This window comes from Saimiri boliviensis, chromosome 4 (assembly GCF_048565385.1).
Source record: "Saimiri boliviensis isolate mSaiBol1 chromosome 4, mSaiBol1.pri, whole genome shotgun sequence".
Classification (NCBI taxonomy): Eukaryota; Metazoa; Chordata; class Mammalia; order Primates; family Cebidae; genus Saimiri; species Saimiri boliviensis.
Window position 1 is genome coordinate 46111329 of NC_133452.1, and position 15798 is coordinate 46127126.

The window sequence follows — 15798 nt, forward strand, 5'->3', positions numbered from 1 at the left end:
TCTTTGTTTTTCTATCCAGGTCTCTTTCACACTGCTGTATCTTTCGTTGTGTAGGACTCTATGGTTGCCCTTGGTGTTGACAAGCCCCTGGAGACAAGAAAAGAAATACAAAGTACAGTGGAGACATTTAGCAATACACAAATGTAATGTATAGAGATGTCTGTATTGCTAAATGAAGTCAAAAGCTCCTTTGCCTGCCCACCTCACATAAATTCCTCAACTTCTTCAGATTATCCCCAGATGGAGAGGTCTTTGTTTCAAGGCAAATCTGAACATCTGGGATTATATGAGTGGCAATTCAATTATTTTTAATAGATGTGGTTGGGAAAAGCAGTGATTGGCACCCCATATCCCTAGGGTCTTCTCCTTCCATCTCTAAGTGATGCAAAAGTACAAGGCAAAAGCAAGTGATCATAAGGAAGCATGAAGGTCAAAGGGTCCCTATTAACATAGGACCTTAGCACAGTCACATGTCTCAGCCTAAAATATAAAACCATCTTTTCATTTAATGTTAGTATGTGTTAAATTCCAAACTTTGAAAATATTCTACATCTCATGAAAGTAGTCTAGGAAACTTATACCAATACTTAAGTAATATTATTGTTTTAATAAACTTGACTATCATTTCCTTATTAAATTCACATCTTCTCACTTTACTTTTAGTCACAGATTTACAAATGCCTTCTATGAACCTTCAAGAACAAACAGAGACAGGAATTTGCAATGATTTCACATATTTTGTGTTTTTAATGTAAATAAATTTTAACTCAATGGTTACTTGGAGGTTCTCATACCTTTCCAGTCCCAGGATTTATTGCCATTCATTGTTTGCAGGCTTAGGGTCCTTCCAAAATGTTCAGAGTTCTCTGGATGTAACTCTTCATACCTCCCTCCAGGAAATTTCAACGACGGTCTATGAAATAAAATCGCAGCCAGGCTCAGTGGCTCATGCCTGTAATCCCAGCAGTTTGGGAGGCCAAAGCAGACAGATCACGAGGTCAGGAGTTTGTGACCAGCCTGAACAACATGACAAAAACTCGTCTCTACTAAAAATACAAAAATTAGCTGGACCTGGTGGCGTGCACCTGTAATCCCAGCTACTCAGGAGACTGAGGCAGGAGAACTGCTTGAACCCAGGAGGTGGAGATTGCAGTGAGCCAAGATCACGCCATTGTACTCTAGCCTGGGTGACAGAGCAAGACTCCGTCTCAAAAAGAATAATGATAAAATCTCTATTAAATGTTAGAGAAAAAAATAATGCCAACATTTGTTACAAGATATAGGGAGTAGGCTTCAGTTGTTCTGAAATGGTTTTTAATCAGGGAATTGTATTTATAAAGAAACTAGAGACATTAAACTTTAGCGTAGTGAACTGTTTTTTCCTTCATGCAATCGAAATTCAGCTCATAGCCTCCTACCTTGACAAGATTCTGAGTAATCTCATTCATCATTTCTAACCAGGTAAAAAAAACATCAGTAACTTAGATCATTAGAATGAACGTACACTGTACACTATCCCCAAAAGAATTTGACTAAACCCAAAACAATCAAATTGACTTGTATGGGAAAAAAACGAAAACAATAAAATGTTAGCAATTTGCAAACGTACCATTCAGGTACTATGGAAATAAGCCAGCCAAAACCACTCAAGGAACAGAAATGAAGCCAATTTACTGTGTTTGAATGTCAGAGGGATTTTCAAGTAATGGCTTGTAAAATGAAGGGCACCTTTAGAGTTCAAATGTAAATTTCAACAGCCTAAATCTTTCCTTCAGAGAGTAACAATCTTCAAGAATTCCAAAGGAATATATTCCTAATAAAATTATAAGCCTCTTTTCTGCAAATGAATTCTGCTATTACTGTCATGTTCAATTTTCTTTGTTTTTGTTTTCTTACTTCAAAAGTCAGCTTCAAATCTTCTTGTGTAATTAGATGGGATTTAAATTGTAAATACATTATCAGGAAAAGAATTAATATTTTGAGTATCTACCATGCACTGGGTGCTTCATCACTTAATCCCTATAACACCCCTACAACTATTCTCATTTTATAAACACCCTAACTGAAGCTTGGAGATGTTATGAGATTTTCAAATTTACACAGCTTCTAAGTGACGGATCTGAAGCTATCACTTATACCCTTGTGACTCCTAAGCATGCAGTCTTTATACTAAACAACTCTGCTTTTGTTGTAGAACTGGATTATAAATATAATATTATATTTAATACATTGTATTATAAATAAAATGTATTTAATATAATCAATTATGCATTATTGTATATGTTATATGTATAATGTATTGTACATATGATGTATAATGTATTATACATATAAGTCATTATATACTATTGTATATGTTTATGTATAATGTATTCATTCACCCTGTAAAACGATTTGTGATTTCAGTAAGATTCTCTGACATTACTTATTATAGGAGTCAGGACCAAAGTCATGTGTCATGATCAAGTATGACCCATATGATTTGTTTTGGTGTACTCTAACACAACAAAAACTTGTCCTGAGTTAGTAATTCCCTGCCAGGGCTAGTATCACTGTCACCATGGAGACAAGCAACCATCTGGCTTCTCCTTTCTTTTTTTTTTTTTTTTTGCTTGTGTTCGTACTTTCCCATTGTACCAATTGTGGTCCACTACCTCACAACCATGCCATCAGCCATCTTAGAGAGCAGAATAAAAGTGTATTATAGTTGTGGAGAATTTCTGATATCAACTGGATATGCACTTCATGCTGCAGAAGCACCAGTGTGTGTGCGTGTGTGTGTGTGTGTGTGTGTGTGTGTGTGTGTATTGGCATCCAGGCTTTTTAAAATTATTTACCACATACCATCCACCTGGAATCCCTCTGTCTTCCCTATCCTTTCTTACCTGTCAGGCTCTCTTCAGGCTTTTCAGTTACTCTCTTTCAAGACTCTTTCTGCAATATATCCTTTGTATATATTATTTTCCTTCAACACACTGTGATATAATGATCTGTCTAGAGGTCTGTTTCAGCCAGTATATTGGAAATGTCTTGAAGGAAAGGTTGGGGTTTCATAATTCTTCAGTGCTTGTATATAGTAAGTATGCAATAAAGTTTTTTAATATAAAATAATAACTTTATAGTTCCTTCAGATAAATCTAAAAATATGTAATAGTATAAATTACGTGAAATTTCCAGGGAAATAATTTTATTTATTTTATAATAAGTCCCTCAATAACTCAAGAAGACTATAAAAGACTATAATCACACATCCACTACTATTTACCGAGGTATATGACAAGGAAGAAAGCAGCATAGACTCAATAGACACAATTCTATGAAGATATCCACATATCTTAGTATTTAGAAATAATTGGTATATATTTATGAACACTTCTGTTTTAAAAGTTTGGTCATTTAATTGACTCCTTCTTTGTCCTAGTAACTTATTTTCAAAGCTACAAAATACTACGCTACCTTAGAATTATTTTTTTCAAGAACGGCCCTCAAACAAGGTTGGGGAATAGATCTTTCCAAGTAGACATCCCTTTGACCACTGAGAAAGTGGAAACTGAGGGTAGAGGCTTCATTCCTCTGTCCCTCGTCAGCTGTAGTCACGGACTCCTGATAAATGACCCTCTGTTAGGCTTATGCAGTCTGAGAGGAGCTTTAAGAACTGTAACTTGGGAAGAACTGGCAGTGAAATTCAGTTCCACTTATCAGGAGCTGAGTAGCCAAAGCTCCAGTTAACCTCAGTTTTAAAAACTATAAAATGAGTCCAATACTCACATCCTAAACAGCTTGTGAAGATTAAATGACTTCATACATGAAAACCATTTGGATCATCCTTGGCACATAGTAAACACTATATAAATGTTAGCTAGGGAAAGGCAACGTGGCTTAACCTTCCTAGCCTTATTTTTTTCTTTGCTAACTGAAAAAAATAAACTTCCGTGTTATATTATGTTTAAGTCAAATCTTTACTTCCATAGAAAAAAAATAATATCATAAATTAATAGGCTAAGTTATGAAACAGTATGTTTGGGTTCTATAGATACTTAAACATGCTTAATAATCAACCTGTATGATATAACAACTACAAGAACATTATATGATGAACTGAACTTCATGTGACATAAGAACCTACGCCTGGAATGTGGTGTTCACACAACTCCAATAGCTTTTCTTGCTAAAACATATTACACCATAGAGAACTAATCTTTGTGAATTCTGAAAAAGGAAAACTTTCAGTAAGTAGGCAGGTCTGCTGACATTTGATAAGATCTAGTTGTCAGTGAGATTTTAGAAGGTATACATGCCCATCTTCCACGTTGATTTCTGGATAAAAAACACGCAGTGGAAGTTTACAGAATGAAAAGTAGTGATAAAAGGTTTTGCAAACAATTTATATGGGACCATAAGATAGCTAATGTTGACAGTTCATGGCCTGGATGGTATTGGTTAATTAAAGAAATCTCTTGGGATAAAGAAGTACTTGGAAATGATTGCAGGTTTTCTTTCTTTTGTTATAGCTCATAATAAGCTCGGAGACTTGAGAGAAGCTCTCAAGGTTCTATAAACCTGAATATATTTTCCCTTTGGCTTATTATTTACTTAACTACAGGTCATTTATTACGGTGGAAAAAATATATCTGTTCGATATCAAAAGGCCTAAGAATTTCAACTTTCTTTTATTGCTCATATTATAACATTTGAGAATTTTTAGTTAAATGGAAATAGTAAATTCTTTTATATTAAGACTCCCCCTCAGCTTCTGGGATTTTAGTTTCCATAATTTAATGTGCATATTAAAAATAAATTGCTTAATTTGAGTGCATGTACATTTTCCATTAATGAAGTCCAGTAGATATATTTAACATTGTATATACATCTATGAAAAATAATGTATTCCGAAATGGCTCTGAAGATAACTGAATTTGTGAAGGTAGCTTCTTAAAGATCTCACTTAATTACAGCTTTCTTATTGCATAATAATATGATTTATAATTGGCTTGGTATTATGAATTATGCATGTAGGGGACAGATCTAGCTTTTTAGTTGTGGATATTAGATTTGTTAATACTCTTTTTTTTTCAATGCCAATGTCTGCATTGTATGTACAGGACAAAGCCCGGCCATTCCACCTCCATTACTGAGAGAACAAGCTTCCAGTCCCACCCCGGCATCACCTGCCCTTGAAGGCAAGTACTTTTTTTTTTTTTCATGGATCTCTATTGTAGATAAACTATAATATAGAGGAACAACAATAAAAAGTAGTAACAAAGCAACAGCAAAATCCAATATTTTCTTACATACCTTTAGTACATCTAAACTACAATTTACCTTTTCTAAAATTGCAATTTGCTTCTTTTTAGACAATCAAAAATGTCCCCTTAAGATTCTATATTGGTGACCTTCAGTTTTCAGAAGGATGTCCACTTTAGTACTTTGGGAATCAAGCAAAAAAATATATAGGGACAAACAAATAAGGCTATGCCTTGCAACTGTTGCAATTTAGCACAACTTGATCAATCAAGTCTTTGAAGAGTCTGGTGCCAGATTTTCTGGGTTTGAATCTGAGCTCCACCTTTTTCTAGCTTTGTAAATTTGGAAAGTTAGTTTAATTAATTCTTCATGAGTTTTGTCATCTCTCAGATAAGATAAGCAGAGCACTGATCTTCTAGCATTATTGTGAGAATTGAAAAAATATATATATACTCACAAACACACACAAATACACACTGTTGAATTTGTATCATTTATAGGTGCTATATACAATTGGTAGTTAATACTACTAATAATTCTTGAAAATATGATGTCTCAAGATCAGCATTGTAATAAATTTTGGTGAACATTTAAAGTCATTTCTTTAAGTCTTCATCCATTTCTTCAACTTTTATTAAATCCCAACTATGGGATCATTTTGGATATTGTCCAAAATACTGGGGATTCAGAGATGAATAGAAAACAGTTCCTTCTCTGTCAAGACTCAATTTCCAGATGTAAAAACACCAGTAATTAAAGCTAAAAGCCTCGTTAATTTTTTTACAAGAGTACAAATGGAGGTCTCCCTCACATCACAGCCTCCTCTACAAAAAGGTAGAAACCTCTAGCTCTGCCCCATATTGGAAAGGATCTTCTGTGTGCAATATGGATGCTCCAGCCTGCTTGTTCACCAACTACCCATTGGTTTTGGCCACCCCTTGAGACTAAGTGATGACACTCATGAGGATTTATCCAGGAAGAGGCTACTATTGTGTATCACTTACCTAGAAAGCAAACAAGTGATTTAGAAACAACCAGTCTAAAAACAGAAAATAGAGAGAGAGAGAAAAAAAAATCAGAGTTACATTTCTTTTGGCATTTGGACTATAACAGTGCATATGACTTGAGAGAATTTGACACAGAACTGACGATCTCACTGACCAAAATCTTCACTGGACAAGACAACACCTATAAATAATAACATTGCCTTAATTTTTCATGGGATTCTAATTCTGTTATTGTTTCCAGATGGACATAAAGCAAAGAATTCAGATTTCCCAACTTGAGGGAGACTTTGATAGTCAGATTATTCAAGTGTTTGGCGCCAAGTAGAGGTTCATAAAAAACCAAGTAGCAAATATTTTGCCTAGCAATCTGTCACTTAGAAAAGGATGTGTCAACTGTTAAGTAGGACACTTGGGTTCTGTTAATGCCTTTAAAGAGCAATGTAATTTGGCAGTTCATCCCAGAACCTAGTACTATGTTATGGTGAATAAAACAACAAGGTTTGAGGATCACAAGCCTTTGTCAGTTTCTTCTCTGAAAGCGTAGAGGCTGCTAACCCTGAGCAGCTCCAAGAGTCTATATTATCAGGCAATGCTGAGATCATGGGCTTTGTCAGGGCCTGCAGATGTGCTGCCTGTGACTTCATTAACATAATTGATTAGGAGCTAGGACATATTTAGTATTAATCAAGCTGTTTTTAGTGAGGCTGATTATGCCAGTCCTCTTGATGCACTATTTTAGTCTGGAACTTCCTTAGAACCAAGTAGGAAAAAAAAAAAAAAAAAGAAATTCTAAAAAGGCTTTATGTAAAAAAAAAAAAAAAAAATTTCATGTGGCACTGACGTATGCTATTTTATCTAAGGAATACAATTATAATAGGTCAAAATTTAGGAGCATGTACATATTTCAATTTTAATGTTTTTTAAAATTAGAGCTCATGTATAGACTAGATTATTAATTTGTTTACAGGAGATTAATAAAACTTCATTAGTAGAAATCTAAAAAAATTGTGGATCTCTTTATGGGTAAAAGAATACTACACATCTATACATCTGAAAAGTCAATACTACACATCTGTAAAGCCCATATATAAAAACCTTCTTTGTGCTTTCATAGCACTTAAGAAATGAAACTTCCCACAGCACTTGCTTTGTTCTGGGAAGTGTCTGTGTACTTCTTATCTCAGTCCAATTATTTGGTGCCTTGAAATTGGTCTAGCCTTTTTGGATCTCCATGTTTTCCCACATTGCTTGCTTTGTCTGCCATAATGAAGTTTTTATTACTTTGAAGTTTTGGATACAAAGGGATTAATTATATATTAAATCATTTATTTCCTTTGACTCATTTTATTTTTTGGAATTTGTTTGTGCAGGAATAATTGGCTACAATAGGTTTTTAAAAGATCTTGTACAATAACCACTTCACATCATCATTCTGGTCATTGTTATCAATTTGTATTTAATTATGGATATAACTGAAACTAATTTAAAATGAACTCAATTTAAGTATAATGTTAATTCTTATATTTTAAACAGTTTTTAATTTCCATGTCTGTTGGGAGCTCTTACCGTGGCTGAAATGCCTACAAGTTTAAAGGGACACTGTAGTTATCCATTCATTTCACGAATGGAGCTGAATTACGTGAGTTGTTTTCCTCAAATCAAGTAGTTCCTTATAATATTAACATTATAGGTAATTTTAGCTCTTAGCATGAAAGGTCCTTTATCATCAAATGTTTTTCAGCATTCCTGCTAACCTCTTATCCTAAGAACTGTATTTCTCTGACTCCTCAGTGGTTAGACAGAACAACTTCAGGCAATGTTGCCGATCCTCTTCACAATTACCAAGGAAGGCAGAAAAGCTGTTTTATAAAATCCTTGTAAAAGCAAATTTACCACATATGATTCCATTAATCTTTAATCAACAATACCAGATAATTTCATTCTCCCTACTTTCACCCACAAGTAATTATTGGACATTCAGTATAAAATTACCAGGATTTCTCTGTTGTAACAAAGATGTAAAAGAAAGAAGTTAAGTTCTACTTAAATTACTTTTAATATTCCATTAAATGCCTGCAATTTATATGAATGAAGCTGAATACAGAAAGGTAAATTACTATCAAGTGCCCTATATCTTGTTGAATAAATATATGACTGGTACTTAGTGTTGCAATTATAAATAATATTATAAATGCTATCACTTGTATATTAACAAGAGAATTCTAGAGAGAAGACCAGAGTCTAGCTCAGTCTCAGCTTTGATACTAATGAGTTGTATGGTCTTTGACAATCAGTTGACTTCTTAGGACCTTCATTTCTTCACCTATCAACTGTGGGGACCAAACTTAAATAGTGTCTAAAGTCCCTCTGTGCCTTTATACCCAAAGATTTCATGCCTATTTTTTTTTCAGGCTGGTGGGTTGGTAATAAACTGCCATAAAAACAGAGTGAACCCTACTTATAAACCCTACATAGCTTTGCCTAGTGGTTAAATAGCTACAATAGATATGATAGAGATGTCAGATATATTGGGACAATGGATAATACTATGAAACATTATTTACTGAAACCCCAAAATAAGCTACATAGATCATAAAGGCTGTCAAAGTTAGGAGGAATGTGAGATATGAATGAGGCAATGTTGTGAAGTGAAACCACAAGTCTTTCATTGAGCCATAAAGAGAAAGTTAGTTGAATTTGTATAGATACAAAGGAAAAAGTAACATTATATAAAATGTATTATAAGATAATTTTTTACCATAGGATGCATCTGAAGACAACATTCTGCAGGAGCTAGTAAGGTTTTATTTACAGTTCTATTAAACCAAGAACTTATTACCTTAGCTCCTCAGTGAGATACATCCTGAGAAGTAAAAAATGAAATAAAATTATAAAATAGAAATTTGGCCTCAGTTTTTATTTTACTAATTCTATGACATAATAGATTTTATTCAACTTCAGTTCAACCTAATATTTTTCTTTGTTTTGTGGAGAAATAAAGTCATATCTTTAGGTGATTTTTAATAGGATTGTTCTTTAGTTCTAAATTATGATGAATTATATAAACCTGACTACTTTTACCACCTATTTGATTTAGAGAGTTGTTAATAACAACACAGCACATTTTCCAGCACACTTAGTTACTCAACTGTTGGTGGCTGTTAATATTATTTTTTTATGTCAGGAGATTTCTTATACATATAAAAAAAACCATTGATTTTATGGTAGCTTTTTATTGGTATCCATAGAAGCTAGTAAGGTGATTGCTTTCATGACATCAGTCAGTATACATAAAACTCTAATATGGTTTCTCAATACAGGACTGGGACCATATTGTGGAAGGCTGTGTGCACACAGCTAGAGCTTTTACATCTTCTCACAGACTGTGTGGTACTGCTTAGGCAATTGAGCAGAGAGTAGTATGATTAGATTTATCTTTAAGATTATGTGTCAACTACAGAAAGGGTGGATTGGTGAGGGGTGAGCTTGAGAGTTGGGACTATAAGACAAATCTAGGAGAATATTGCCCATGGGAAGACTTATGCTACTTTTCTTTTAAACAGTCACATTTTACTCTGAAAACAACTGCAAGCAGTGAATATGATTTATGTCATTTTACAGAGATTGGAGAAATCAAGTAAATTGCCTAAGATAACACAGCACTAAAAACGGTATAACTGGAATTGGAAGCCAGGTGTCCCCTACCAAGGCTCAGTCTATTTCCATTTCCTAAAATGGCAATTAAGTGTTAGAGCTGAGTATAATTGCTAAAGTTCTTATCTGACTTGGTTAATTGAATGGCATTAAGAATGAGAACAGGTTTTGAGAGATAATAATGAGTTCAGTTTGGGGCTTGCTGAGTTTATTGGGGTCCCTGGAATAGTTATATGAATAGTTTAAGAGAGCTTAACAAATATATTATTGTTAAAGGTTTGCAGGGTTATGGTGCAGCACCCCAGAGCTAGTCAAAGTAGGAAGGCTTTATCATTCCTATACCTGAAGAGGCAAGGTAATAGTATAGTATAGTATAGACATCCGGAAAGCCTTATAGCATTAGGGAAGTGATGTCTCAAGAGAATACCTGAAGATTGTGTCCTTCAGTAGGGGCTACAACCTCCAACCAATGATGGTTGGTTGTAAAATGATGTATGTGAAATTCTCATTGATCCTGGGAAGAAACTAGAGAATAAATGCCCATATCTCTCTATTTGTCTTACTCTATCTCTTGATGTTGTTCTTATAGGCCAAAACAGCCCGCATTCAGAGGACATGGGGCTTGGTTAATGTAAGCCATAAGGGTCAGGGTAGAGATAGGACCTGGAGAGAAAGTGGAGATTACCACGTCAGGTGGGATGTTGAGCTTGATCCACACAGTGGCAATCTGCAGTGGGCAACTGAATATATGAGTCAGGAGTTTACCAATGAAAGAAATGTAGATACTGACATCATAAGTTAGCCCTGGCACAGCATTTTTTGGAGTATGTTATGAGAAACTCTAGTTCTGTTACATTCTTTGTTAAACAAAAAGTTTTCATGATAAAATACTTCTGGGCAGCTTTATGTGTTTTTTTCTTGTGCATTCACAATCGAGACACACATGTATCAAAGGATGCAAAATTTTTTTTAAACCCAGTGTTCTCATTTTTTTAAATCACAGAAATATTTCTGTTTCTGATTATACTTATCAATTTCTTAAGGAGCAAATGCTCTCAAAAACACTCTGTCCTTGTGTCAGTTTGCTGAGAATGATGGTTTCCAGGTTCATCCATGTCCCTATAAAGGACGTGAACTCATCGTTTTTGATGGCTGCATAATATTCCATGGTGTATATGTACCACATTTTCCCTATCCAGTCTATCATCGTTGGGCATTTGGGTTGGTTCCAGGTCTTTGCTATTGTAAACAGTGCTGCAATGAACATTCGTGTGCACGTGAAAATCAAACACCGTATATTCTCGCTCATAGGCGGGTGTTGAACGATGGGAACACATGGACACGGGGAGGGGAGCACTACACACTGGGGTCCGTTGGGGGGAAATGGGGGAGGGGCGGGGGGTGGGGAGGTGGGAAGAGATAGCATGGGGAGAAATGACAGATACAGGTGAGGGGACGGAAGGCAGCAAAGCACACTGCCATGTGTGTACCTATGCAACAATCTTGCATGTTCACCACATGTACCCCAAAACCTAAAATGCAATTAAAAAAAATAATAATAATTAAAAAAAACAACAACACTCTGTCATACAAAGGTTAGTTTCAGATATAACTAAAGAGTACATCAGCCACGAATCTGAGGCTGTCTAGAACACAGCGTAGACCCAAGAAAGGAAATGGAGAACAACTGATCTAATCAGCATTCTCCAGAGAAACAAAACCAATAGGAGATATCTCTCTCTCTCTATCTATTGAGAAAATATTATTTATTATAAAGGATTGGCTGATGCAACTGTAGGGGCTAGTAAGTCCAAAATCTGCAGGGCATGCAAGCAGACTGAGGACCCAGGGAAGAGTTTATTTTGCAATCTTCAGTCTGAGGGCAGTCTGAAAAAAGAATTCCTTCCTCCTAGGCAGACTTCAGTCTTTTCTCTTTAAGGCTTTCAAATGATTAGATGAGGCCCATCCCACATTACAGAGGGTAATCTGCTTTATTCAAAGTCTGTGACTTAAATGTGAATCACATCGAAAAACTACTTTCATAGAAATGTCTAGACTTATCTTTGGTCAAAGAAGTGTTACCAAAGCCTAGCTGAGTTGATGCATAAAATTAACTATCACTAATATCATTAGAATACAGACTGATAAAGCCAAGGATGAGAGAATATGAAGGAGAAAAGGGTATAACAGGTCCCAGTGCTTCAGAGAGATGGATAACACGAAGATTCCCCAGGAAAATTTAGATTTGTCAATTAGAAAATCATGCTCATCTGCTCTTGACTCTAAACTTTTTCTCTGCTACATAAAAATGAGAGGATGCAGTAGTCCTGAGTTTGAACTAAAGATTCAACTGTAAGATTTTTATTAGTTTCCTGAACCTTTCAAAGACTGGGTTTCCTCATCTGCAAGGTGATATTTACTAGTAGTAAATATTACTAGTAGTATTTAGTAGTGCTTTTGGAAGAAAAAAGAATTTTGAAGAGGCAGCTGTGATGGGGGAGGCTTGGGAAACTAGATTAAGAATAGAATCTTTAGAATATTTTGTTTTGGGTCATATGATGTTGACTATTTGCGAGATTTTAACAATGATTTAAACATATATTTAATTTTTCTTAAAATTTTAGACTCTTTTTTTTTTTAACTGAAACACTGAGCTAGGGTTTGACCTGAGGTAACATAGTTATATTTGAGTTAATATGTTAGAAAGAACAAGTATAATTCAGCTTAGTGTCACAGAAAAGTAGGTAAGTATAAATAACTGTTGAGTAAATTTTAAAAGACACAAAGACAAATAGGTGGCAAAACATCTAAAAAAAAAAAAAAGGAAAATGGGAAGAAATGAGAGTTCCCCATGGATTTTGAGCTATACATATACTTTAGTAGACAAGAAATTTGTATCTCTAAACTTATAACTTCCTTCTTTTGTTATATTGGTTACATCCTCCAGCTACTCTGGAGGATGGGGTGGGAGGGTCACTTAAGCCTGGGAAACAGGTTACAATGAGCTGAGATCCCACCGCTGCACTCTAGCCTGGGTAACAAAGTGAGACCCTGTCTCAAAAAAAAGAAAAAAAAGAAAAAAAAAATCTTGCTTTGATTAAATCAGAATTTTATATAAAAACTTTTAATTTATTAAAATAAATCTTATATTAAGAAGTGGCAGACATAATGTGTTACTAGTTTGTTATAATCCGTAAGACATGGAAAAATGTATGTAGTGCATCAGTTCAAAGAAGCCTGAATTCAGTATATTGAAACTACTACAACTTAAAAAGTTGCAGTCTTTACATGGGCACTGGCTTCTATTTTAAGAACTGATATCCATTAAGCATAATTTTAAAAATTGAAAGGCTTTAGTTGAAAATCAGTCTTATGTATTTGTTCAATATACTAGTAATTTTTTAAAGTCAAATCTTATTTTAAAATAGCTACTGAGTATTACCAATTTATTTAATAAATCAAGTCCAAAACTGTTATAAAAATAGTATCTTTCAAATAGTACTTTAAGGTAATGTATATTTTGGTTTTGAGTTGCAAACAACTTTTTCTTGTGCTGAAAATTTAATCATGAAAAGAAAATGTTTTTAGGCATCCTTGACATTTTAAATGTAATGAAATACTTTTGCAATCCATTTCCAATTACAGAAAAATATAGAAAAAAAAACACAGATAAAATATGGAAAAAGTAATTTTATGTAAATAACATGATACTGTAAATGAAAGGTTGTTAAAAAAGAAACATTTATGTTTTCTTTACTATTTCTACAAGACACTTTGGGAAAGCTTACAATAAAACATCTTGAGTAAGCAATGATTTGGCATAAAAATTTAAAAGAATTTTTTAAGAATTCCCAAATGTCAGCAACACCAGACAAACAAACAAAAGCAATTTTAATTTATGGAGTTATCTAAAGAGACAAGTGCATGTGATCTGAGAGCTTCTCCCCTGAGTACAAGTCAATAAACTTTGAGCATTTGCCTTCTGAAATGCAAAAGCACTGAGTGGAGAAATGAAATATTCCATCTCCCTTTCCTTCACCCATCTCACTGCTCTTTCCTTCTCTCGTAGTTTCTCTAACACCCTTTCCCCTCCAACCACCCCCCTCCCACTAGACACACACAGTAGTAGCTTTTTTGTTTGTTTGTTTCACTTCTATTAAGAAAGTGAGAAAGAACAGATGTGGCATCCTTCAGCTATACAAACACAACCCATTTTAAATAAATGCAATCATTCATCTAAAAAGCTTTATCATTTCCAAAAGGTTTGGGAGAAATCTACCTTATCCATTTGAAATGTTAAGTTTAATGAACATAGAAATATGTTTTGCAATTTGAAGTGTATTAAATAATCTTTCTAGTTGCATTTCCTTTTGCATACTAAATTCAGAAATAAGAAAAAAGAACATGAAGTCAAAGAACTTTGGTGAGAGAGCTGAAAGATAAGACAGAGTGATGAGGTAAAAAGTGGCACTTTTTTCTGCCCATGACAGAAAAAATCAGCTTTTAAGTTTTTGAGAGAATATATCTATCTCAAGCTTCATTTTTCATGTTGCAGGAGAGAAACAGAGTTTGTGATCATCTTTAGATTTAAATCCTTGTTCTGTTACTTACATCAGCAGTCCCCAGCCTTTTTGACATCAGGGACCTGGTTCCTGGAAGACAATTTTCCCATGGAAAGGGGTGAGGGATGGGATGGTTTCAGGATGAAACTGTTCCACTTCACATCATCAGGCATTAGATTCTCATAAGGAGTGCACAACCTAGATCCCTCGTATGTGCAGTTCACAGTAGGGTCTGCCCTCCTATGAGAATCTAATGCAGCTGCTGATCTGACAGGAGGCGGAGCTCAGGCAGTAATACTCACTTGCCCTCTGCTCAACTGTGTGCCCCTGTTCCCAACAGGACACTGACCAGTACTGACTCGAAGCACAGTGGTTGGGGACCTCTGACTTACATGACCTGTGAAGTTGGCCACGTTAGTCATCTTTTCTGAGCCCATTTCCTCAAAGGTTATAGGATGTGTAGACTTTCACCTGAGGATGAAGTATATTCTAATGCATGTAAGGTCATGTACTTTATTCTATTAGTATAATTTCTTACCATCTTGAAATTACTGTGGATTCAATCCAAACTAAAACATATTTTTTACCATGTTTGACCATGTAAAATAAAGTGATTATTAAGATCCTTTTATCACACCTTTTTGAGGCTCAAAGGGAAAAATGTAGTATGATATCTTTCTTAAAATCATTTTTCCATAAGTTATTGCAGTACAGGTGTTATCAGTAGTGATTTGTGAGATTTTTGTGTACCCATCATTCGAGAAGTATACACTCACCATATTTGTAGTCTTTTATTTCTCGCCCCTCCTCATACTCTTCCCCCTCAAGTCCTCAAAGTCCATTGTAACATTCTTATGTCTTTGCATCCTCATAGCTCAGCTCTGCTCCCACATACCAGTGAGAACATACAACATTTGGTTTTCCATTCCTGAGTTACTTCACTTAAAATAATAGTCTCCAGTCTCATCCAGGTCTCTGCAAATGCTGTTAATTCATTCCTTTTTATGACTGAGTAGAATTCCATTGTATATATACACACCACAGTTTCTTTATCCACTCATTGATTGATGGGCATTTGTGTTGGTTTCATGATGTTGTAATTGTGAATTGTGCTGCTATAAACATGTATGTGCAAGTATCTTTTTTGAATAATGACTTCTTTTCCTCTGGGTAGATATCCAGTGATGGGATTGCTGGATCAAATGGTAGTTCTACTTTTAGTTCTTTAAGGAATCTCCACACTATTTTCCATAGGGCTGTACTAGTTTACATTCCCACCAGCAGTGTAGAATTGTTTGCGAATCACCACATCCATGACAATATCTACTGTT

The 15798-nt window shown here is 34.8% G+C and overlaps 1 protein-coding gene and 1 long non-coding RNA gene across 33 annotated transcripts in view; one reads left to right on the forward strand and one right to left on the reverse strand.

Annotated features, from left to right (window-relative positions):
- TRDN (triadin) overlaps window positions 1-15798 on the forward strand; it is a 370662-nt gene that overhangs the window by 150074 nt on the left and 204790 nt on the right. For all 31 annotated transcript variants that reach the window (XR_012517192.1, XM_074397548.1, XM_074397529.1 and 28 more), the window contains exon 10: window positions 5103-5180. Coding sequence is in view for 30 of the 31 variants with exons in the window: in XM_074397548.1 (XP_074253649.1) it covers window positions 5103-5180 (78 nt within the window). In the remaining variant the exon portion in view is untranslated. The remainder of the gene's footprint in view (window positions 1-5102; window positions 5181-15798) is intronic.
- LOC104652069 (uncharacterized) overlaps window positions 1-15798 on the reverse strand; it is a 59897-nt gene that overhangs the window by 33080 nt on the left and 11019 nt on the right. For both annotated transcript variants that reach the window (XR_005578858.2, XR_005578856.2), the window contains exon 2: window positions 795-913. This is a non-coding gene — a long non-coding RNA (uncharacterized LOC104652069). The remainder of the gene's footprint in view (window positions 1-794; window positions 914-15798) is intronic.